The sequence below is a fragment of the Vidua chalybeata genome, chromosome 5 (assembly GCF_026979565.1).
Source record: "Vidua chalybeata isolate OUT-0048 chromosome 5, bVidCha1 merged haplotype, whole genome shotgun sequence".
Taxonomy (NCBI): Eukaryota; Metazoa; Chordata; class Aves; order Passeriformes; family Viduidae; genus Vidua; species Vidua chalybeata.
In genome coordinates, this window is record NC_071534.1 from 8032605 (window position 1) to 8057973 (window position 25369).

The 25369-nt window shown below is 37.0% G+C and overlaps 1 protein-coding gene across 2 annotated transcripts in view; it reads right to left on the bottom strand.

The window, feature by feature from the left end:
• Positions 1 to 25351, bottom strand: part of SMC1B (structural maintenance of chromosomes 1B) — a 30423-nt gene extending 5072 nt beyond the window's left edge. The window contains exons 1-21 of one of the 2 annotated variants that reach the window (XM_053943300.1): positions 25108 to 25351; positions 23110 to 23302; positions 22468 to 22576; positions 21551 to 21754; positions 20917 to 21155; positions 20194 to 20452; positions 19175 to 19315; positions 17341 to 17423; positions 16645 to 16852; positions 14243 to 14428; positions 12534 to 12713; positions 11403 to 11549; positions 10683 to 10820; positions 10048 to 10164; positions 7521 to 7627; positions 6610 to 6751; positions 5685 to 5830; positions 4436 to 4589; positions 3037 to 3135; positions 1959 to 2115; positions 1042 to 1196 (exon numbers count right to left, since the gene is read on the bottom strand). In XM_053943300.1, coding sequence (XP_053799275.1) covers positions 1042 to 1196; positions 1959 to 2115; positions 3037 to 3135; positions 4436 to 4589; positions 5685 to 5830; positions 6610 to 6751; positions 7521 to 7627; positions 10048 to 10164; positions 10683 to 10820; positions 11403 to 11549; positions 12534 to 12713; positions 14243 to 14428; positions 16645 to 16852; positions 17341 to 17423; positions 19175 to 19315; positions 20194 to 20452; positions 20917 to 21155; positions 21551 to 21754; positions 22468 to 22576; positions 23110 to 23302; positions 25108 to 25216 — 3273 coding nt within the window. In that variant the 5' untranslated portion in view covers positions 25217 to 25351. The remainder of the gene's footprint in view (positions 1 to 1041; positions 1197 to 1958; positions 2116 to 3036; positions 3136 to 4435; positions 4590 to 5684; positions 5831 to 6609; positions 6752 to 7520; positions 7628 to 10047; positions 10165 to 10682; positions 10821 to 11402; positions 11550 to 12533; positions 12714 to 14242; positions 14429 to 16644; positions 16853 to 17340; positions 17424 to 19174; positions 19316 to 20193; positions 20453 to 20916; positions 21156 to 21550; positions 21755 to 22467; positions 22577 to 23109; positions 23303 to 25107) is intronic. The other variant, XM_053943299.1, reaches the window with a different exon arrangement.
• Positions 25352 to 25369: the final 18 nt, after the last annotated feature.

Sequence of the window (25369 nt, forward strand, 5' to 3'; positions counted from 1 at the left end):
TTTGATTTTTTAAACTATTAAAATGTTAGACTTCAAAAGCAGATTTCTTCTTTTTCGGCATAGATGACAATGTATTTGCAAAATTGCCTTTTTCTGGTGAACCTAGCTTTGAGCTGCACAAAGACTGCTTTGTACTTAAGTCTTTTTCTGTACTTTGTATCTTGGCTCCCAGGGACAAAATTTAAAAGCATTATTTTAAAGGAACCACCAGTTTCCCTAACCACTAAAGGTATGATGGGTAAGATCCTTGCTAGTTGGTTTATTTTTCTCATAAATAGAAGAGACAAAATAATACAGACTCTTCCCCTCTGCACAAGTGGAGACAGGTAAGGGAAACTTCCTTACTTAACCCTCATTTCAAATGTCTCCTCTCAGATCACACACATCATGGAAGAAAACCAAACCAGCACACAACATGCTGAAGAAAAACACAAAATCTTAAGACAGACAAGAGTTCAATCCTTTAAACTTTTATGGAAGTCTATGGAATTTGACATAACCAAAGCATTTGGGAGTTCCCTCTTGACTTTTGGTAATAACACAGGAACAGTAACAATGATAATCGTGAGACAATTTTTCTACATGTTTCTTAAAAGTTGCAAACATATTATGTCTGTTTATGTTTTCTAAGTATTTAAGTGCGGTAGAAGGTGCTTCAAGACCTTGTACAAAACACTAGCACTTATTTATGATTTTCAGTTGTCTGTACTAATGATTGTTATTAGTGTAACTTGATGTGTAAACCAATGTTATTTTTAACTGAAGTACTCAATTACATTTCACACTTGTGTTCTGCTAAAAGCAAAGAGTTAAGCCAAGCTGAATAGTCCCCAGTTTTGCTCACAGATTACCTCTCTCTGTCTAATGTCAAGCATACTTAGGCTTATTGCCTATTCCTTCCTGACCCCAAACTTCTGTAGTCTTTCTGTGATTTTCTTCTTGAGGTCTGAGACTGTCTTTGGAAACCACAAGTGCTACTTTATTCTAGGTAACAAAGCATCCAGTATGGCCTTTAAGGCACAGCCCCTGCACACAACACACCTGAGCACTACTGTTCCTGCAAAGCTTCTTGTAGATCCTGTCAATGGCTATGGAGGCATGCTCAAAGCACTGGCTAAATAGATCATATCTCCTTTTTTTCACCTCTTCAAATTCCTGCTTGCATATTCTGGCCTCCTTTCTGCTGGTCTCAAAAGCTACGGAAAAAAAATAAAATGACGGGAGTTACTCCTTAAGAAGTCTTTGAGCAAATACACAGAACAAATATATACTGGCTACTATGAACAGCATCAAAGAAAATAGTTATTGCAGAAAAAGGAACATACCAATATAGTGTGAGTTTCCTTCCAGATTTCAAATGCAAGACCCACAAACCAGCAAAGTTGTGAAGTATTCAATCTGCTCTGTGCCACATTTGTCTAGAGCAAGGAACAATATTCTTCTCCTAATTCCTTCTGGGAACCAGGCAGGCCTAAGCAGCACCAGTACTGACCTGGTACAACTCCAGAACCCCTTACATTTCTTACACTGTTAATATCTTAAACTCTCTGGAGATACTAACCATTTTGCAGAAACGCTCATGTGTCAGTTTTGGACAACATACACAGTTCCTTCTGTTGTCCTTCCTTTTCTTACATTTATGTAAGAAAAATTTAAGCAATTTTAACATTAGAGTCAGTACTTCTCAGAAAGCAAGTAAAACACAATTTATGATGTCATGTGGGGAACAAGTATCTTCCCAATCATTCAAACTGCATTTCAACAAACTACTCCACACTCAAATGTATGTTAATGAATTGTTTACATATAATTAAAAAGATAACTGAGGATAAACAGTTGAGCACAAAAAAATACCGTAATATCTGAAATGGGCAAAGCCAGCAGGACCAACCCCATGAAGAGGAATGTCAATTAGGGGGGAATCATAGAAGTGACTGACATGAAAGACTCAGTGTTACCATCTATCGATTCTTGGAACTTGTCCCGAGCTATCAGTAACTTCTCTCCTGCTCTCAGGTTTGGAGCAGCTGTCTTCATTAATGTGACCTCTTTAGATTTGATTTCCTGCTGCATTTGCTTCACATGATCCTCTATATCTTTATCAGATTCTAGTTCCTAAAGAATAAAAACCAACAAAGCAATCTAATTTGCTATTAGGCCAAGACATTTCAATACATACAGCAGGCACTCATAGTTCCTGAAACAATTACCCCACTCATTAATAGCTTTAACTTGAAACACAACTGAAAATGCCACCCAGGTCTTATTTCTTGCAATGAGTCTACCAGGCCCTCACTCTTCTTCCCCAAGATTTTTAAAAACAGGAAGCCAATTATTTTCCCGTGATTCCCTTTTTAAAATACAACACAGGAGCAGGATTAGTGCTTCACTGCTTGATTTTTAAAGAGGTTCTCAGTGAATTCTTTGAGATATGTTCTACTGATGACAGCTTCATCCTTTGTTCTGTGCTTAGCCTGTGACATTTAACTATTTTCCTCAAGATTAAAAAGGAAAAACAAATTACAAAACCTGCTGAGAAAAATCTGACCTAATGGGCTGTTAGACAGGGAAGGATGGGAAGCCTTGGCCTCTGCAAATACCACAAATAGCAGGCAAACAATCTCCCTCAGCCACTCTTGCGTTCTGGAGCTTTGAGCCTTAACATACAAAGTTGCAACTTCAAGGCAGAAGGTAAACAATTAAAAAAAAAATAAAAAAAAAAATCAAGGAGGTATTATCAAGTCTCTCAATTCTATTTTCATGGTTCAGATAAGCTGAAAGTTAAAGCCAGTTATATGGGAAACTGACCTATCTAGAAATCCCACACATCAATGCTACATCATGAGTACAAAACCAGAGCATACAGACACATGCACTTCAGCTTGGCAGTGGTTAAAGACACTTGGTGATGTGAAGGGTGAAGAACAAAATAAACAACAAATAAAATACCTTCACCAAAAAAAAAAAAAAAAAAAAAAAAAAAAAAATAAAAATCAGACACTCCATTCTCTAATAATTTCAGACAGAAAAGTTTACCTTTAGGTCAATGTCTAGGGTGCTGTAGTCTATCTGAATTCCCTCTTCCCTTTCATAGATGCCTGATAGAGTCTGGGTGCTTTCTATTTCAGTTCCTAGCTGCAAGATGAAGTACATTCCAGTTCAGAAATACAAAAGTTAACTTTGAAACTGTAAAACTAATTCATTAAGAGGTTTTAAAATTAAGAGACAGTGGTAAAATGGTACGAGGTATATGTAATCCATGGCTCTTCCCCTGGCCCAAATGGAATGAACAGTTAAGATCTCATGAGCCTAATTAACACACTCACCTGTTAAATGAAGATGAAAACATCTCCTAAACTAAGCTTGAAGCTATGTTAAAAGCAGCAGCAACCTGTTTATTACATATTTACAACACTGTACATACTGTAAATCTCCTGATTGGAAAGATGTACACTCACTAATACCTCAATCCCTTCCAAGGGAAGGCTGAAGTGCGTAAACTGAGGCATTTCTTCCACTCTAACTCAAAAGAATGAAGGAGCTTCAGTTCTGTATGGCACAAGCAGAGAATCTTGTACTCCCTGTCGCCTGAATTTCAAACAGCCATTTTCCCTCAAATGAAACATGTGCTCTCATTGTTAGACTCCTTTCCCACCAAGATTTTTTTCTCTGAACCAAATCTTGCTTGTCTTCTCTGTGAGGCTAATTAAGAATCCACATTGTTATGCCTTCTGCTCCCCTCCTTGGTTTCCTCTCTTCCTTAATCTGAAACAGTGAGAGCTGAGTTCCTGCATCCTCGGATCATTGGCAGTTCTTCCTTCTTTCCTTTCACAGACTGCCCACCCCACCTCACTGCCGGCATTTTGTCTGCTGCTCAGTTCACACCTATCCTTCAGCAAAAATACTTTTCTAAGGAATGGGTTCAACAAGACTCCTTGTTGGAAAAAGAGGGAAGATGGAGACAAGTAATAAGGGGCAGTCATCAGATAGAAGCAATGTTTCTATTTTATCCTACCCCTGATTTCTCTGAATATCTACATCTAGTGAATACAAAAGGATGATTTAATATATGGCATTTGTATTATGGATGATAGACCAAATATGATCTCAACCCTTGCACGTGCCATATTTATTTACATTTCTGAACTGACCCGTGTATCCTCTTATTTATCTTCACACCAATTTTCTTGTACAACAAGATTTTATATATTTCATGAGAGTATGTTTCAAGCACAAGCAAAAATACTTGCAAACAGTATTTCTGTCTACAAAAATAAAAAGAAATCCTTCTTTTGAATGAAAGAGACCTGGTCACATGAATAGTGTATTGGTTTGATCATCACTATGTAAGAGAAACAGTCCTGTAAGGAAACAAAAATTAAATTAATGAGTAAGTGCTCCTCCATGATATCTATCTTCTGTAAACACCAAGTACCTCTACTTCGCTGATGTCATCCAGTGATCCAGACAGTAACTCGATTTTCAAGTCCTGCACCTTGCATTCAAGCAGCAGATTATGTCTCCTTAATCTCATCTCTTCCAGTGATGTTTCTAGACCTGTAGCTTCCCTCTGCAACTTTGTGGCTTCTCTACATGCACAAAAGGCACAAAACAACTCAAGAGTGGAAACATCACTGCTAATAACATCTGTAGAAAACCAGCATGATAAATACAGCATAGAAAACAGATTCCAAGCACCAAGAGGGCTGTTTCCTCTTCAATAACCCCCACCAAACATAAAGGAAAATGGTACTTCTGCCATCTCCTCCATTCTCCCAAATTACTCCAGAGGGAGCCTCAGTCTCAGTACATTGCCAAGTTCACTTAAAAGCACATTCAAATACCCATCTTTCCTAATTACAGACTACCTCTGTTCTGTTCAGCTCTAGTGAACATGTATGGAGATCTGATCCTTTAACATGTAACCAAGTATCTTTTATTATTACTCTCTCTGAAACAGCTTGATTCTTTGCAACCAATTCCTCTGGTAGCATCAAGTTACCATCAGCAGAAACACTGTTAAAATTATACACAACATAAATTATTAGGCATACAGTCATGAGTTTATAGAAAATTCCCCAAGTTTACAGAGCCATACCGTGCCAATGTGATGGGGTTTTTAGACATACCAATGACTCCTGATTAAGGGGCATCAATAATAAGCAAGCACAACAGAAATGAAGTATAAACTGTCCACAAAGGAGTTGATTTAATATAATAGGAGAAAAAAATGACCTAAAGTTAGTGTTAGTTTAAGTTATCCAACATATGAAAAAATAACAATGAAATTGGAAAATAAAAATGTTCCCATTAATCAGACCACTGTGCAACTCAAACTAAACTGAGAAACTATGAGGGAACGTCATGTGCCACTAACAAAGCTCTAAGCTACTACATATTCACCACAAGAGATAAGAGATCTGTGGTCAGAGATCACAGTGAGACCTAAGACTAGGTAGATAGTAAAATAATTCTGTATGGTTTATGGGATGGCCCTCTTGAAATACTCTCCTTCACACACTGAATTAGAAAAACTTTTAAACTAAGGCACACTGTAGATGAAAATCACTATGTCTCTAATACATCTTTCACAAGAAAACAAAACAAGATAAATCCAAACATGTGATCAGTAAATCCCTTCTAAATATTATCCCTTTAATCATCTTCCCAGGAGTAGGAGTTACCTATTAAGAGTTAACATCATCTTTCTGAACTCTTCAACTTCATTTTGGCTTTTTGTGAGCTCAGATTTATGAGCACTTAGTCTATCCTTAAGGTGTTGCTGCTCCTCCAGAAGTTCATTAACTTTTTTTAGAAGCTTTTCCTCATCCTGCATAGAAATATTTAGATTTTTAACTTCCCACCAAGAATCTAGATCTGGAATCTCTACTATACAGAAAAAAGGAGTTAAAGTCTCAACCTGTTACATTCAAATGTGTTACAGTGAAGATCTGAAAGGCACTGGGGAGGGGGGGGTTCCCCCCAACTTGTGACAGTTTTATACATTTCACTTTTTGTTTTCTGTTCAAAGCATGTATCTTCCCCTTCCCTTTTCTGTGAACAAGCACAAGCTTGTTTCTTTAACAAGCACCATCAGCACAGTACTGGGTAAAGAACATTGTGAAGGAGAAACCCATCTATATTACTTCAACTAAAAATCTAAACTGGTTTCATAGCATTATTTCAAATGTATTAGTGGCTGTAAAGAAGCTTAAAGATGTAAAGCACCAGAGTTGCTTGCTCTTACTTGTAAAATCTTTGCTGAATCTGAGCCACATGCTGCTGGTTTCCTATAGTTGTATGCTGCCTTTTCATATCAACAGAACACATTAACTGAACAAAGTATAAAATAATACTGTATAGACAGTAATCCAAAACTTAATTTTTAGTAAGCTTATTTTTAATAATAAATAAGCATCCAAATACGGCAGTTTATTCCAAGGTTAAAATGCAATAGGCATCTGCATTTTTCTAAGCAATTACAAAGTCAACCCTGAATTAACCCCTTGAAAAATTAATCCACAGCATCAACTACATTTATTCAAAACTGGAACTGAAAGGAAAGAATGTATTGAATTACAGAGACAGAGGAATTATTTTTATTATTACCTTCTGTAGGTTGATAATCTCAGCTTCATCTCTATGAATTGTCTCCCTCAACTTGCTGACTGAGTTTGTTAATTTTTGTAGATGATCACGATTATACTCCAGCTGAACGTTCAGTCGTGTCCTCTGATTTTCAAACTCCAGTCTAGTCAAGGTACAGGATTTAAAACCATTTCTTATAAAGCAGGCTATTAACTGTGTTGGACTCTATTTAGATACCATTACTGTATCTTCTATGTGAACACAAAAATCTGCATTACATTGATTCTACTACACCACATCCTGTGAATATATGGGAAATCACAAAGATATAGTGATACTGATTAAACAAATACAATACAGAATACAGCCATATCATTATGGAAAGTGACACTTGAACTTCAACCATCAGTTCATTTTAACATTCTTCTAAGACAGAAATCTGTGGTGCAATGACATGTGTCTGTGAGAGAAACACCAGCTGAGGCTGCCTGTGAAAAACTCAAGAATCTGTCTTCCTTACAAGAGTATGTTCCTATACCAAACACCTGTGTCTTACACCCAGTTTTCCTTAAGATTTTTTCACACACGAGTGACCCTTCATACTATTCTCAATCTGGGACAGTGCCATTTTAAAATTTGGTATTAAAAAACTATTTTTTATTTTTTTACAATATTGCTACCAAAATAGTAAATGTTACCTCTCAAATTTGTTGCAAGCTGTCACTGACTCTGTCTAACAAACCCAAACCATAGCAGTGATCTAACTAATCCTTGTCTAACTAATCTACAGCAGTGGCCTAACTAACAGTGACAAGGAGAACCTTCTACATTCTCCTGTGACTTTGTGTTATTTCCTGTGAGGGAGTTTCTCCAGTACCAGTGTGTCCAATCTAATACCAACCACTGGTTTACATTTTAGTGACATATACCACCTTCTCTTATCAATCTCCTCTTGTTGTCTCACATGCTCTTGTTCATACACACGAATATTTTCTATACCAATTTCTTCGCAGAATTCCCGGAAAACAACATCTTCAACCTTTGAAAACAGAGAAATGGAACAAAAAATGATTATACTATTTTGCAACTCACAGATGTAAAATATTCAATCACTTCATGCTACAGACTAGATTTTTAAGGTACTTCAAGAAAATAGCTAACAACTACTGAGGAATAATTTGTACTTGAAATTTTCAAATAATACTTTCAGTCCAAATGCCAGACATAAGGCATATGTGCCTGTGATCTACTCAATGCAACTCCAATCTAAGCTCTTGACAGCACCTGGTCATTCCGAAGACAGAAGTCATCACAGTGTAATAATCATCCTCCCTGGTTTTGCCTGTTCCCAGACAGCTGAAGAAGAGAAAGCTAGACAGGACACGAATCAGATACACTAGATTTCTTGGAGTTGTAGTTCAGCTCTTTATTTGAATCCTTTCAAGAGATCCATAAATATTAATTACTGTGCTCTGTTTATAGAAAAGTCATAGCAAAAACTCTGCCATGGAATAGATAATTTCCTAATTATACAGTGTATATACACTAACAAAAGCATCAGTCAAAACCAATTCTAATTTTTTTTAAAAATTTAGGCAGGCAAATACTAGGTACAGTGTATATGGCTGGACTGAAGAAGAAATAGCAACAGTCCATTCCTATAACTTCCTATTTAAAAGGAAAACCAATGGACTGAACAAAATCTTAATAGAACTTTACAGGTCAAAGCCTGGTATTATTTATATTGTTTTAGTATTCAGGATTTTTTAGCCAGGTATCAAATACTACATCAAACCAAGTTATACTATCCAAGTTACACTACTCTTTGGAAACTGATGATTAGTTCCAAATGATAGCCTGTACATTTTTGTTTTTTCAGAACAAGCAAAAGAAAAGTTCTTGCATCTGGAATTCTTACATGGTTAACCATCAATGACTTCCTCAGTGTTTGCAGATGACAGGCATCTGCACTCCCTCATGCCTGCACCCCAAGCAAGACAGAGAACAGGCAGCAATTTTGGCATGTTCTTACATGTAGAATTCCAGTCATGGATTAATCCCAGACTGACTGATGGGAATGGGTCAGAAGCCAGGAGCTAAATTACAGATGTACGATACAGCCTGAGTTACTGCAGACAGTGGTGAGGAATGTCTCCTTCTCCAACAATATACATTTACACCAGCATCTAAGTCCTGGGCTGTGTATTTTCCAGATAAAATTGCAGTACCATTTTTCCACAGCTTATACCAGATTTCTTTATTTGACAAGAGTAGGAACAAAGGCAGCTTCAAAACACAGGTAGAGATGAGGTGCCTATTTCCCCAAGAAGTCAATTACTGCTGATTCTAGCAGAATACAGCAGGAAACCCCTCTTGGCATCACATTAGGCTTTACTAACATTCCCTTCACTGAATGCCTTTAGTCTCTTCATGACAACCCTGCTCTGAAATCTGTCCACTGTCTGTATGAACTGTTCTGGGGACCACTGGAAGATAAGTAAATTACAGGGAAACCTGTAAAGCAGACAGGAGCAGATTCTAAAGACAAAAGCTGTTTAGTACCATAACAGATAATGAATTTGGTCAGGCGGGGATAGAACAAGAGTTCCATATTCTCCATCACCTACACCTCAAAAGAGAGGGTGAGCACAGAACACTCAAGTTATATCACAGGCTAGCTTCATCTTCCATGAACTGGACTTGAATATAGGTATACAATGGTCTTTAAAAAACCAACAGAATACCAAAACAAGCCCCAAAAACATGCAAAAAACCCGAAAGAATCTTCTTCCCACCCAGCAAAGAAAAAACCAAACCACAAAAATCACAAAAAGAAAACCTCTACAGAAACAAACAAACCCCCAAAACAGTGATATAGGAATTTGCTGACAATCATCACACACACCTCAGCCACTCTCCCAGGGTAATCAGAGCACAGAGAAAAATCAAGAACACATACTGGCTACTTCCCAAGAGAAAGGAACCTTCAGACTATGCTATTTTTCATCTGCATTCCAAGCAGACAGGCCATCCCCCAGACATGTCACCTGCAGAGTTCAGAACAAAGCCCTCTTGCAGTGCTGAGTAGTGTTCTCAGCTCTAGAAAGCTGTATATATTAAGCAAAGCTTCATCTACTTGAGACGTAGATGGGTTTGCTTGGTTGGATTTGTGTTTAGCACTTGACAGTCACAGTTGGTTGGATTTGTGTTTAGCACTTGACAGTCACAGAACTTTAAGAAACTGATTTGCAAAGCCATGACTCATATACACAACTTGTCTGTTCACAGCTACCTTGGTAAGAAAGGTAGAGGATGTGGAGAGATACCTGGAATAATGCACAAGCCTCGTTGACAAAGCAGCTTACAAAGTTAAAAGTTGTCCAGTTCTAAACATCAGTAAAACTTAAGATTCCTTAGCCTAATAGCAAAAGCTCTCAAAGCTCTGACAGAAGGCATTACCTCATTAATTTTTTTCTGAAACTCTTCTATTTTTAGTTTTCTTTGTACTACTCCTTCATTCAGCATATCATACTGAGCCTCAATATTTACCAATTCACTTTCCAGTTTTGATTTTTCCTAGACAGAAAGGAAAAATATGGTAATTTTTCTGAACAGGATGATCAACTTTCTAGAAATTAAGGGACAGCTCTGTTCCAGGTTAACTGTTTTTTTTCTAATTTCTAATTAATTTCTAATTTTTCTAATTTTCTAATTAAAAACATTTTCTTCTCAAATGATGCTTAACCACTATTACTGCCAAGTTGCATGTAACAATTATAGTGGAAAACAAATGGAAAAGAAAACTAAGTACCACATAAAGTGCACTTTGACTTACAGACTTCTGAAGGTTACTAGATGATAAACCAAGCTTACCAGAAACCCAAGTTTTAAACCACAATAGAAAAAGCCTCATGTAAAGTACTCTGCAATCTTTGTTTTTTCTATTTTATCAATTCCTCAGTTGTAACTGCTGTATGTAAAACTTTAATTGAATTTTAAAAACTATGTAAGGAAGTAGCATTACTTGATCAGTAACTGCAGTTTAAAACAATACAATTATTAAACATGAAAATTATAAAGACTTAATATTATACCATGAAGAGATTAGCAAGATGTTTCTTTTTAATAAGGTCTAATTCACTCTGTGAATATTTAAGTCGTGTCTGAGTTCCTTGGCACTGAGCACGCAATTGCTTCAAGTCAGCCTCCTTCCGTCTGATCCTCATTAAGTCCTGGGAAAGTGTTTTTGGAGAAAAAGCTTTTTAAATAAAAGATGAACTATTTGAAAATTATTTGTTTTTTTAGACGTTAAAGCTAGCCTCACTGATGTAGGCCTCATTCAAGGTACAGGCTGATAGCACAGGTCATATTCAATATTAATATTGTAATGGATTTATTTCTCCCAAGAAAGTATCCACTTGAAGATTATATTACAACTCCATCCCTCTTAAAAAAAGCCAACACTAAAGGTATGACAAATCATTTTACACTGTCAGGTTTTGGTTCATGCCAACATTCCCATGTTTACACAACCATATTGTCATTTTCATTACAAGTCTTCAGGTACTCTTAACGATTTCCTGGAGGGAGCTTGGACCAACAGTATTGTCCTGTATTTCTGCCTATGAGCTGAGAACCACAGTTAAGAACTGAGATGCAGAGTTCATTATTAACTAGAAGATGATGAACAGCTGTTATGTCCTGTCTGCAGCTAGAAGCTTTGCAAATTATACTTTTAGAAGATCACCTTCCCAGAGCTGAATTAAGTTAGACACAGCATGACTTCTGCACTTAAGTGCTTTTAAGAGACCTACCTTTAACTCATTAATCAAGTTATCTCTTCTTTCTTTCATTTTACTAATTTCTTTCTCATCCCAACATCTAGCTTTAAATCTTAAATCACTTGATCCTCCAGAAATCACTCCAGATTTCAAAAATAAAGTTCCATCAAGAGACACTGTCTGGAAGAAAATAAGTTATATCCAAATAAATATGAAAAAAACCCAGCAAAAATATCCCATGCACTAATGCCCAAGATATGGTAGTTAAACAAGTAACAACCTCATTTGAGTTGGACTCAAATTTTTCTTTTCTCTTCCAAACCTGCTAATATGAGGCATTTGAAGCAAAGAGAAAGTCTGTTCCTTCTTAGGAGTAATCACATTTTGGTATTATTGCAGCTGATCAGAAAATAAAATGAAATTGTATCATTTCCTTGCATATAGCCCCTTGTGTATACACTTGCACTTAAAAGGTGTAGAACAGACACCTTTTAAATGTGCGAATACAGACCAAGCAACATGGTAACAGAGTAAAGGCAAAGAGCTTGTTTGTAAAGTGAAAGTGTAAATTTTTGTAAAGAACATGGGTGTTTTTGTTACTTTATTTAAAGAAAAAATGACTTTACACTAACCTCAACTTAAAGCTCTCTTAATCAAATTTTAGAAGGTTTATTAAGTGAATAAAATACTGCCAGCAGCAATAGAGACAGGAATAAGAAGAAAGAACTGCAGGAAATGACAGAGAAGTTTGCAGTCCTTAACATAATCCATATCTACAACCAAGATATTCTGGCAGGTATTGTAAAGAATTTTGAAAGCATTTCTTCAAAGAAAATCTTGCAAGATAAAGTCTATGCTTTTAAATCAGACAGTTTTAGAAGCATGTTCATCCCTCCTACTCCTCATAACAAGGACCATACCAAGACCTGTATTTGGACACTAACTATCCTTTCATTTGCCTCTTCCTTTTCCCAGGAAACCCCTTCAACTTACTATGAGGGGAAAAAACAGCCAATCTAGCGATTTGTTTCTGTGGGATTAGACAGCAGAGTACCAACTCTGTGTTTATCTGCAATACTCCAGCATGTTTACAGAAGAATTATTTAATGACATCAAACACATAACTGCAATGAAAAATGTATGCAACAAACTTTGGCTTCTTACTTTCAGCCTTACTGGTCCATCAAATGCAATGTGTTTTGCTTCCTTAACTGTTTCACAGATCAAGGCATTCCCACTCACAAACTGAATCACTCTTTTCAGTGGAGCAAATTGTGTTTGTACAACATCCACCATCATTTTAGCCTCTTTTATCTCCCTTAGCTTCTCGTTAATTGGTTTAACCTGTAAAGCAAACAAGCAGTGTTTAGAATTCGTGTTAAAGCAAAGCATGTCCAAATCTGAGCAGTCTGGGGACAGGACATACAGATCAATGCAACAGGGAGCTCAATCACTGCAAGACCAGAAACAGACCTGAGGTTTATGTTCTCTGTACACCACTGTCCTTCAATCTGCACAACCTACTGCATTTCTATTTATGATGGTGTTAAGATATAATTGTATAACCTGTGCATCAAATCAAAGGACACCATTGCATGGAGAATAAACAAGAGAGCTCAAGATGTGTGTGCAGTTGCAGGGCTACCACCTGCTCAGAGAAGCTGTGGCTGCCCCGTCCCTGCAAGTTCTCAAGGCCAGGGGGTAGGAGCAACCTGGTCTAGTGGAAGGTGTCCTTGCCCATGGCAAGGGTGGAACTGGATGAGCTTTAAGATCTATTCTAAACCAAGCCAGTCTGTGATTCTATGATTTTTAGGGTCAAGGAGACACATGGTCAGATAGTTCCTATAGCTGGATAGGTGGGGTGGGGACAAGAAGGTGATAAAGCATATAGATTGAGGTACTGAATTCTTTTCACTTCAGTCTTTACTTGCAAGACTAGCCTCTGGGAATCCAGGCAGGAGCCCAAGGGGAAATCTAGAACAAGGAAGACGTATTCTTGTGAGAAGAGGATCAGGTCAGGAAAACTTAAGCCAACTGCATGCATGTAAATGTGTGGGCCCTGGTGTGATGCAACCAGCAGAGCTGAAGGATGCCATTACAAAGCCACTTTCAATGTACCTTTGAAGGATCTTGGCAACTGAAAGAGGTGCCCAAGGATTAGGGGAAAACAAACATCACTCCTTTGCTCACAAAGGGACAAGAAGGAGGACTCAAGGAACTACAGAACGGTCAGCCTCATGTTGATCGTGGAAAAGGTGATAGACCAACTTATCCTAGAAACTAGCTCCAGGCGTACAAACACAAAATCTTGAAGAAGTAGTCAGCCTGGATTCACCAAGTCAGTCATGCGCGATCAACAGCAGCCTGACAATAAAAATTACAGGCCTGACAGACCAGGGGGAAACAGTCAATAGCATCTACCTAGACTACCGAGAGGCTTTTAACACTGCCTCTCCTAAGATCATCATGGAGAGGGTCTGGATGAACAGAGAGGTGAATGAAAACTGTCTGAAAAGACAAGCCCAGGGTGGTGACTGGTAGTACAAACTCCAGTTAGAGGCCAGTAGATAGCCACGCCAATACTGGGACTGATCCTGTTTAATGTCTTCATTAATTATCTGGATGATAGGGAAGAATGTACCCTCAGCATTCGCTGATCACAAACAACTGCGAGGAATGGCTGGTATGTGAGATGGTCATGCTGCCATCCAGAGGGACCTCAGCAGGCTGGCAAAGAGGGCCAACACGAAATTCACTTCCCACGTCCTGTGCCTTGACACTCCAGCTCATTCTAGTTAAACTTAAATGAGCCAGTATCAAGACTTACAAGTGTATTAGCTTGCTGATGACAGGAGAAGGAAAGACATACTTACATCAAGGTAATCCAAAGCCAGAAAAGTTTCAGGTTCAGCTCGTTCTTGTTTTAGGAACCGAATGCAATCTCTTGCTATTTTTTCAGTGGCAACAACAATAGCAGTCATGTATTTGCTGAATACTTTGGTAACAGCAAGCTGGTATTTTTTATGAATAGGATGACACAGGTCAAGCAATCTTCCAAACTGAAGATTAAAATACAGAGAAATATTAGTATTTTGGATATCAAAAATGTTTTTGCATTCAAGATATATTTTCCTCTTACTGCTTCACTATTACATATCTACCAGCTGCACATCAGAAAAACCAGAAATCATAGCAGTCATCAACCCAATTTATAAAGTATGGCTTCAGAATATAAAAGGATTTCATTTTTTCTCTAAGCTTATAGGTACATGTCAATGTTTTACTGAGAATCTCTTTCATACACTTCTAGAAGCATGACAGAATGACTAAGTTAGCTAAGCATGCTTTTTGAAGAGTAAAAATGTATCTAACACTAAGATCTTGAAATGACAATAACATCTTAAATAGACCTGTTACCTGGGAAATGACAGCAAGAGGTACCATTCCAGTTCCAACCCAAAAATGAAGAAACATGAAAAAAATAAATTTACTTTTCTTGTATTGCATAGTCTAAATAATCAAGCCTCTTTTGTTATGTGTTGAAGCAACACCTCTAGAGAGAAAATTAATTATAGTTCTTTATTGTTCATGCTCCCTAAAGACTTTTATTTCTTTTCTGTAATTATCAGCAGAGTTGAGCTTTTTCTGAATGACCAAACCTACTGATGCACATTCTGAACATTATTACCTATGAATTAATGCAAAAACACTCTTCCTGCTTCTTGACATGTAGCAACCCATCTCCTCTTGCATATCTACAGTTTTATTCTGATAATTTTTAGTACCAGTAGAGTTCACCCACCATTATAAGCATGTTTTAACAGAACAGAAGCTGTAACATGGATGTAGGAACAGAACATTTAGAAGCTGTCTGCCATTTTTGCCCATGAAATCCAGAAGACTGATACAAAGATTTCCTTCAGTTCTGCCAGTAGACCAGAAGACAAAATGTGTCTCGACCTTTTTTTCCTAAAACTGTGATTTAGGTTGTGTTCACTCATCTGTAATTAGTACACCTGAGCATTAAGCAGCAGTGCAGAAACAACTATGTTGCCTCAGTATGCTGGTGTCAGGAAAACTACTGTGGAACAAGTGTGACTGAAGCAGGCAGCACTAAGCCTTCCTGTAAGAGGATAGTTTATGTAACGAATTTGACTCCTCATTTCTGTTAGAAGCCATCCCATCTCTATGTACTCTTAAATTTGCAGTTCCTACAGTAAATTCACAGAATATTCTTCAAAACCAACCTTCCCAAAGCCAATAAGGCATCACCATCTGATCCAGTTCTTTTCAAACAGGGATCTAAAACAACGAGTAAGCAAAAAAGAGATAAGCCAATCAAGCCATGTATTTTTTTGCACCACCTTGCTAACTTGGATGAAAAAAATCCTGAAGAGCAGCTGAAAAGTGAATTTCTTACTCTCTGGAGAAAACAATAGGATCAGATGCTTGCCATATTCTGAGGAGGTTTTTGCAGAAGAGAAAAAAGCAAAAAAACAACTGAAAACATTTTTACTTTTTATGTTCTAAAGGCAACACTGGAAAGTTGAGTAAACATTAAAAACCACCAAAAAAAAAAAAAAATTCCAGCTTGTATATCTCAAATGACTATGTATATCAACAGGGACAGATTACACCGAGTCATACTCAAAAGCCAACTATTTAATTGATTAGATTTATTAAAAATTCTCTATTTGAAATGGCTTTCATTGTTGGAGTATATCTTGTAAATGTCATTAAAAAGACATAAAGATGCTTAATAATGTCTGCTAACAATTCAGAATCAATAGACAAAACCCTTAATGGCATTACTGAAGTGTAATTTAAGGAAAATATGTAAAATAGCCTAACTTATGAGCAAAGACAGACCATTTGATAATATAAATATTGTCTTTCAGAAGCAGCATTTGTTCTGGAATAAATGGTCTCATGGCTAACCTTCCCATTCATTTGTTCAAAATAACAAAGTCAAAAAGGAGGACAGAAGAAAACAAAACCAAATAAGGAAAAAATGAATTAATTAAACACCACTAAATCACACAATAATCAAAATTACTATTTGACACAAGCAGTAACCTCTTTACTTTTGGAACCTGTGAAAAATAATGACAGTCTAAGCTACAATTCTTCCAGTAATACTATACACTCAAGCAAGAACGAAATTTAAAAAGTTATTCCAGACTGTCCAATTTACTCCAGCTGCTTACTCAGTCTATTGCAGAACTTTTAAGTCTTAACTCTAAAATAAAGCATTTAAATGAGGCCATTCCATTACCACAGAATCTGGGTATAGTCTTTTTAGACTTTCCAGGATCTCTGCTCTCATCTGCTCACGCCTTCCTTCATGGTAATCAATTTTGGCATTTTGCAGTTCACCAGCTATTTTGTTCAAGTCTTCGTTCACTTCAGCCATCCGCATTGTTGCATTCTCAATTTCCTTAGCCAGCACTTCCTCCTGCTGTTTTTTTTCTGTTAGTGATCCACTTCGAACAGAAGCAAAAATAAAAAGCAACTCACAATTTCATTTATACACACTTTCAGTACAAATTAAGGTAATTCTGCAGTCACCTAACTTCCCAAGCAGTAAATATCAAGACCTAGGAGGCAAGAACAGAGCTGTGCTAATACACAACGTAAATATTAATGCTTTCTAGAGCAGCACAACTACAAAATTCTCCTGTTTTCTTGCTCAGAATTTGTCCAGTAATAGCCCCATACCCACAGTAACATAACTTGTGAGAAACAAGGATTATAGAACCAATTTAAACAAAATATAGATTAGTCATCATACTTCCTACTTTATTTTGACAGCTAAAGTGACTGAAATATTAAGTAAAATAGGTATGAATTAGTAAGAATTCTAGTTCTTATTAAAATTTCAGAGAAAATAATTAGAAGGAAGTAGAAACCTGCTACGTTTTGAAAATTAATACCCAAGAAATCCAGTTAGCTTTTGATTTTTTACACATACATGCATATTTTAGCATATTCTTCCAACTTCTCTATACGTTTTTCATGCTCTTCCACCTGTTCCACAGTCTGTTTAATGGTCTCCTATGCAGTTAAAATAGAAGGTGTTAAAAATAAATTAGAGCAAAATGACAGCTTTAAGATATACAGCTCTACATTCAGAATCAGTACTGAGATAGATCTTTTTCTTTATTACTATTTCATGGAGAACTAACAGCATCTCTTTTGCAAAAGTAGGTGCCAAGCTACACCTGAACAAATAACATAGGGAAATTATTTTACCAAGGCCATTATGGGATTTTCCATGTTCAGCAACAATTTAGGGAAAGCCTCTTCAGCACAGAGAATCATGACTCCAACAAATAAAACTTTAAACAAAGCACCAGGAAAGTTTAAGTCTTGAAGCAGAAGAGGTGCTACTCTTGGCCCTCCATCAACAGCTTTGTCCAAAGAAGTTGACACTGACACAAAACATTGTAGTAAAAAAAAAAATCCACCAATGGTAAAACAAGAATTTTCAATTACTCAAATTTATTAAAAACACATTAACTGAAGCAAGTGGAGAGGAAAAAAAGTACTGCTACCTACACAGTTTATTAACCCCTGAACTCCTTGTGATCTTTTAAATAGTTCTAGGGATGGAGAGTTAACCTCTTCTTGCACCCACTACAATATTTGCATATACGTATTTCATGCACTCTTAAGTAATCCTTATTCCTTTCTCAACAACACGATGGGACTTGCTCAGTTTAAGAAGTACAGGCAATGGAATTTATTTCATTTCTAGATACTAACTATATTTTCCTGGTAACTTGTAATTCAAAAATAAATAGTATTTTATGAAGAAAAAATGGATGTATAAATATTAGTTTAGCTATTATGGTAAGGATAACTTTATATCTTCATAAACATGGAGTAAAATACAGACTTTTCCAGAGAAGCAAGCTTATATGTTCAAGAATGAGGTGTTTGGAACTTTATCACTTGTAAAGCCTCACATGATGCATTTTTAAGCTTTCTGAACAGCAGTCTCCAATCTTGACTCTGTAACTAAATGCTGAAGAAATGCATGTTGCCTTTCTAACTTCTTAGTAGGTGACAAAAATACAAGTTAGCAGAGTTTGAAAAAAAATACAGCCAGAAAACCCAAAACACCTAACAGGACAAGAATTCCAGCAAAAACGAAATGCTACATAGCATTCTGCCCTTTTTACTTCTATCAGAAGCAAACATCAGGCATGGTAACCAAGCCAAAGTGGAAAATGCACATATTTTATTCTTACATGTTTGGATCGGCAATGATAAAAGATGTCACAATCAAAACGACTGCAACTATATTCATACAAAAAAAAGCTGCCTCTGAAGTGCAAGAGAAGAGTGGACACTGAGATTTTTCCAACTACAATGCATTCTTACACACAACTGACCTTAAAACCATTTCAGCAAAGAGGTTGCTGTGATCAAAATACAACTCTGCAGGGTTTGAGTGTCATACACATATACAACGGCAGTGGGGACACCTCAGAAAGACTACACTGACAAAACCAGAGACTGATGACAGTTAAGCCAATATTCTGAGTACTTGTCAAAAGCCAAAGCTTTCAAACCCAAATCCTCAGTGTGGGCCCCCACAAACAATTTCTGAACAAATTTAGTGGCCATTTTGCTAAACCTGCTGCAACACGGAAACTGAGTTAACACTTCCAATGTACATCTCTTCTGCTAAGGATTTGATTACATCAAAGCATTGAACATGTTTATACACAGTTATACCAGAGGGAATGGCAGAGAGACATTTTTCTCCTCAAAACCTAATTCTAGTTTGATACAGATACCTCAATTTCATTTTTCTTCCTGCGATTAAGTTTCAGCCTTTCTTGATCTCCTTTATCCTCCCAACGAAGTTTTTCTAGCTGTTGGGCTAGTATAGCTACTTTCTTTCTTGCCATTTCCTTTAGCTCTTTGTACCGCTCTAACTGGACAAAAAGAAATAAAAAAAGAAATTAATTCCTTGGAAAGCAAGAAGACTCATGTTGTTACAGCCTTAAGTAACTTTACCTACCTAAATTTTATTAAAACTACCCCGTTTTCCAGATGACTCTTTTAGCTCCTGATTGCATTACAACAACATTTTTTTAGAGTAAAGTTCAATCCAAAGCTTACACCTAACAGTTCTCACCTACAGCCTTTTTTTACCCTTTTTTTTTTTTACTCTTATTGTTCAGGAAAGCTTACAGTACTTCCCATTCAATCTGAAGATTAACACTATGTTTTTGCGTAGTCCGAGATGAGTGCAGTATTTTCAGCATTCTCATGCTATTAAAAAATTTCATATAGTAAGTGAAATATAAATATTTTAAACAAATTTGCTAAGTGATGACTAACTGACCAAATGCCTCTAAAGTGCAGTGCAGGAAGATTCACAAACTAAGGTAAAAACCCTGCAGGTTCTCCATTAATTGATCAGAAACTATTTTAAAGAAGAGACAGTGGAAAAAAACTACCACGTAGTCTTACAAACATTTGTGGTCATATGGTTGCAATGACAGCTTCTTTCCAAGTGAATTTACTATCAAGGGATGTAGCTCTTTCCTTCTCAAAGGAGCTAACCCAGCTACAGACCCAGACCAAGAGAAGATGATATGTATACTACCAGGTCTTCACTGGTTTTCCCTAATCGATACCTCAGATGTACCATGTGTCTAAATAAAACTTACAATTTTGGTTTTGTTTAAGTGCAAGGGCAAAAAGATCACTAAAAATCACAGGTCATTGGTGAAATAACACTTTCCATGTAATCAGGAGTATTTTTGGACATCTCTAATAAACAGGACTTTTGGGACTCCTGGTTTACCTGACTTTCTCCCAGCTCAATATCTGCTGCTCTCTGCATTCTCTCTTCTTCAGTTTTCTCCTCAAACGCTCTCCACGCCTTCTCAATATCATTCAATTCCATCTCTAGTTCTTTTATGTTCTGCTTTTCCTTATCACAGGCTTTCTCCTTGTCCCTTAGAGATTTTTTAGACATTTCTACTTTCTTGATTTGGTAGGATGTGTTTTCCTTTGCTTTTATATAGAGGGGTCTGTGCTGAATCAGTGATGCCTCCAGAGTCCTAAAAGACAAAACCAGAAACAAGCCCAAAACAACCAACCCCAACCACAAGACACAGCCAAAACTGCAAAGCCACAGGAAAAGGGGAGAGAGGGAAGAGACTCCCTCTCTGACCACATATGCAAACAATCAGTTTTAAACTGTAAGGTTGGAGCTTACACTGTGGGTATGCCCACAGAGGATTTTTTTTTTAATATATCCAGTGAAAATAGTAATTTAAGAAGTGAAACATAACCTCCTAAAATTTAATCGCAAACAAGTATTTATATAATGAAATATATAACTAGGCATGGTATAGGAGGTAAAAACCATTTCTGGATTTTACTTCAGTGAACTGCTAGGAATTGACTTCCACAGCACTAGACTATCAACCAAATTTTTACTAGGAAATGGACACCTGCCAAGCAACTCCCAGTGCAGAGAATGCTTTATTCAACTATCAAAGAATCTGATTGGAAAACCTACTTCATTTCTTTTTCCATATGCTGTTGGTCCCTGTTTAGTATCCCAAATATTTTTTTCTTGACTTTAAATGAATCTTCTGCTGTAGAAAGAGCCTCTTTCTTCATATAAGCCTCCATATTCTTTTCATCCAAACTGCTTTTCAGAAAGCTAATTTGTTTTTCATTGTGATAAAGCTGAAAAAGCTGCAGCTGTATCCTTTCTTCATCCAGTTCCTTGATTAACATCTGGTAATGCTCTGCCTACCAACATTAAAATTTTATTTATAGTTTATAAAAACTATTTTCCATCAAAAGCAGTCTAATTCCAAAGCCAAAGTGATGTAAGATGGTGTACAAGTAGCTCTAATTCCAGTAATGGTCACTAATCATAAAACTCAAAAATTGAAGTCAATAATTAATTACACTGGCAAGCCTATACTTCATTTTATTTAGATTATATGTATCCCTCTACCTTTTCAAATTATACTGAATTATTTTACAGTATACCATACTGAAAAAAAAACTTCCAGACTAAAACCAAAAAAAAAGTTTGTTTGTTTTGTTGGTTTGTTGGGTTTTTTTAAACACTATTGAAGTTCAAAAGAGATGCAAAATCTGGCAACTTAGCATGAAAAAACTGAGTAACTTTAAGTTACCTCCTCTTTTTCTATCTTTGCTTGTTTGCGTTCTGCTGCCACACTTTTTTTCTTGTTATAATTAAACTGTGCATCCTGTTCTGCTTGCTGCATTTTCTTCTTCTTTTGTTCATAGTCTTCAGCATATTCCCATGAATTACTAATTTGTTCAAAAAGTTGAGTTCTCTCCTTTGGCTTCTTCATTGCAATTGATTCTACTGTTCCCTAAACCAAAGTTGAAAATAACTAAATTATGTAGCACCGTAGATTGTTCTGATGCCATATGAATTTAGGAGCATACAGTACATATTGACCTCTGTATTTATTTACGGTCAGCACAGCTAGATTCGAACCCAAGGAAAAATCTCATGCCAAAATGAGGATCACCTAGTCACTCAGATTTCTATAGATGTTTCTGTAAAAGGGAAAAGTCTATTCTTCCTTAGGAATTTTTGTCAGCAACTCTTAAGAAAGATGATTTTGTGAAATGCATTATTCATCAAAAGCTTAAGGCCTGTGTCATTAAATTCTTGGAAACTAACAGCTGAATAGGATTTTCAATCCCTCAACCTTAAAAAAAATCCTTTGCAGTTTCATGTGTCTTTACTAACAGGAGTATTTTAAGATGAAATTACTTTTTCCTAGCACTCCTGCAATTAAATACACTAAGCATTTATACAGACCCATACTTTTCTATATATTATAAATAACAGAACCATTCTGCTTCCTCCAGGTTAGCTTCTTTCTTACTAGTGTATGCATTTATATACAAACACCATCAGGTGCATTTTGTAGTCTTGTACTTCTTGGTAAGGTCAGGAAAAAGCATGTTGCCTTTGTAATTGGCTAAGGGTGCTCTCATTTCTAGACAATACTTAACTGTGTATTCTATGAAATAACCTAAGAACCTGTCTTTTGAAAGTACCTTGAATGCTCACCTGAAAAATAAGGCAATTCCTGGCCTTGACAAGAATGCCTATTTTTTCAAGCTCAGATACATATGCAGATCGGCTGACAGACTTGTCATTGAAAAGAAACTCAGAACAACTACCTAAAGGAGGAAAGGAAAAAAAAAATACTGCTGAAAATGGCTACAACAAAAAAATCCACTGGAAAAGAGTTAAACTAATGGAATAACTTAACTGAGCAATTTTCTCAAAGAAGACAACAGATTTCAATTACTCCTTTATTCCTTTCGGTAATCTATTTTTTCTGTTTAAAAACTCTAGTTTCCAATTTTAGTACTTTCTAAAGGAACTGACATAGTTATGGGGTGCTCACACCTGCAGCAAGGTGTCAGACCCCACTATTTAGAGCCTACATCACCTAGGATCCCAGGGAAATATCTAGAGAGGGATACTGAGCAAAGAACATATAATAACCTGTTTAATTTTTTTACCTAATTAACCCAAAGATTTTTTTTTTCATTTATATCACTACTAAAATGGTATCTGAAGGACTATACTAATCTGCCCATTTATGAACTAATATTGGGCATCTGAAATTCTAAGTTGGGTATTTTTGGTCTCCATTTCTTTATAAATCAGACAATAGACAGTACATGCAGCAGAATCTACTACCTACCTCGGATAACTCTTGAAAATGTTTTTTCTTCCCCATCTTCCTCACAATATACTATCTTCACACTAGCTGTAGAAGAAACAGGTTTTCCAACATGTGCTCCATGAATAAGTTCTCGAACACTTTTGACTCGCAAATTTGATGTTTTTTCGCACATCACAAAGCTAACAGCATCCATTATGTTAGATTTTCCTTAAAAATTAAAAACCAAAATTAAGACATTTTTGACATGATATAAATGGAAGCATTTTATTAAGAATTAAAGAATCTGGAGAATTGCCAAATTCTTTAAAAATTCTATTTCTAAGTATGTATTATTTATTCTTTTAGGAAGAAATTCTTCTCTCTCAGGGTGGTGGGATAGTGGCACAGGTTGCTTAAAGAAGCTGTGGATGCCCCACTCCTGGAAGTGTTCAAGGCCAAGTTGTATGGGGCTTAGAACAACCTGGTCTAGTGGAAGGTATCCCTGCCCATGACAGGGGGGTTGGAACTAGATGAGATATGAGGCCCCTTCCCACTGAAATCATTCTATGATTTTGTGAGTTTATCACGGAAAAGCTATTGCACATAATATACAGACTTTTAAGATGTAACACACTGACAGCAGAAAATAAGCCTGTCTGTAACAAAAATTATGATAAAACTGATTTATTTTTTCAGCCTTATTGGAGAAATCTTTTGGTTTTTACACAGGCTTCTCTAGAGGAAAGTGTGGCACATCACCCTCCTTCCTTGGCAGTGTGTTTTCTGGAGTGAAGTGAGGGAGGTTTATTACATGAGCACTCCATCCCCAACTTTTCCTCTGCAACTCCAGTCTCCTGAAGAATACCAGCACTTTCCCAGATCCATTCACCACAGCAACAAAGCTATCTGGTCATAGTCCTTCGACAAAAACCCTCCTAATGGAATCCTCTTTTTGTTTTATCCCTTTAGTCATGAGCATTTCTGCTGACAGCTTAATTATTTTCAGTCTTGAACCTTGCTACTTTGATGATATTTTGACTTATTCTCCAAAGTATCAGAAAAGCAAGAACACTAGGAGGAAAACAGAGAAATAAAAATACTCAATTCTGGGATTACATAATATTCACACCTTTTTCCACCCCTGGATTCATCTATAAAATGTACTCAGATTTAACTGAAAGGGCACCTGGAAAGAGTATCATAGTTCTGAGATTTTACAATGCAGAATAGCGAGAATAGGATGATAAAAAACATGATAACAATGCTAAATATAATCAACTTACATTCATAGATCTTACTTCAATCAGGTAAGTGAGGAAACTACAGGGTCTAAAAATCTGAATTATACACTAAGTCATTAACAGACTAGGGAAACGAAAGTGGAATGTTAAACCCATCCTTGTTGCTCTGTTAAGGCAGCCCTCACCTCCTATCCCTTTGATAAAGAAACATAAAATCCCTTTTGCGGGATGGAGCTTTCTGAAGCAGAGATCAAATTTTAAGAAGTTCCAGCACCTTGGGATCACAACATGGCACTGTGCCTACAAAGTGCCCGCCCCCCCTCACGACAGCTGCCATTTTGCGGAGCCCCTCTCACCTTCCTGGAGGAAGCACAGCAAAACCCGCAGACTCCCATCAAGAAGCAGGTTTCCACTGGTACAGCCCGGAGTATTAAAATAAAACCATCGTTCGTTATGTGATCTTTGTAAACTGAGATGGCCAAGACAAGGTGTGCCCTTTGCAAACTAGGCTTTCTGCTTAAGCCGGAAAGCACCAAGTCAACACAAAATTAAAATTCCATGAACCCCCTTTCTCCCCCATAGCCTGCTCCTGCCCTTCCATGATGGAAAAACCTACAATTCCAGCTAAGAATTACAGAGCAGGTACTTCCTAGGCTTCATTTATACTGCCACACCTTCAGGTGCACATGAGATTTTCAGCAGGCCCGTGAGGCTAAATTCCACCGAACTGAGCCCTCAAAGTTGACATCTCATGGAGCAGCTGCCCCCTACCCACATACCCACCCACAATACCTGATCCATTGGGCCCGATGATGCAGTTGAACCTCATGAAGGGCCCGATAACCTGCTGCCCCCTCCACGACTTGAAGTCCTTCACCACCAGCAGCTTCAGGTAACCCATCCCCACGGGGAGCTGGGGTCAGGAGCTCCTGAGCTCCACACCTCGAGTCCCTCAAACAGTCGACGAGGACACTTCACCAGTTGATCTACCAGCAGAAAACCACCCACACCGCGCGCCCCTCTTCCACGATTTTATCGCCCCAAGGGGACGGGT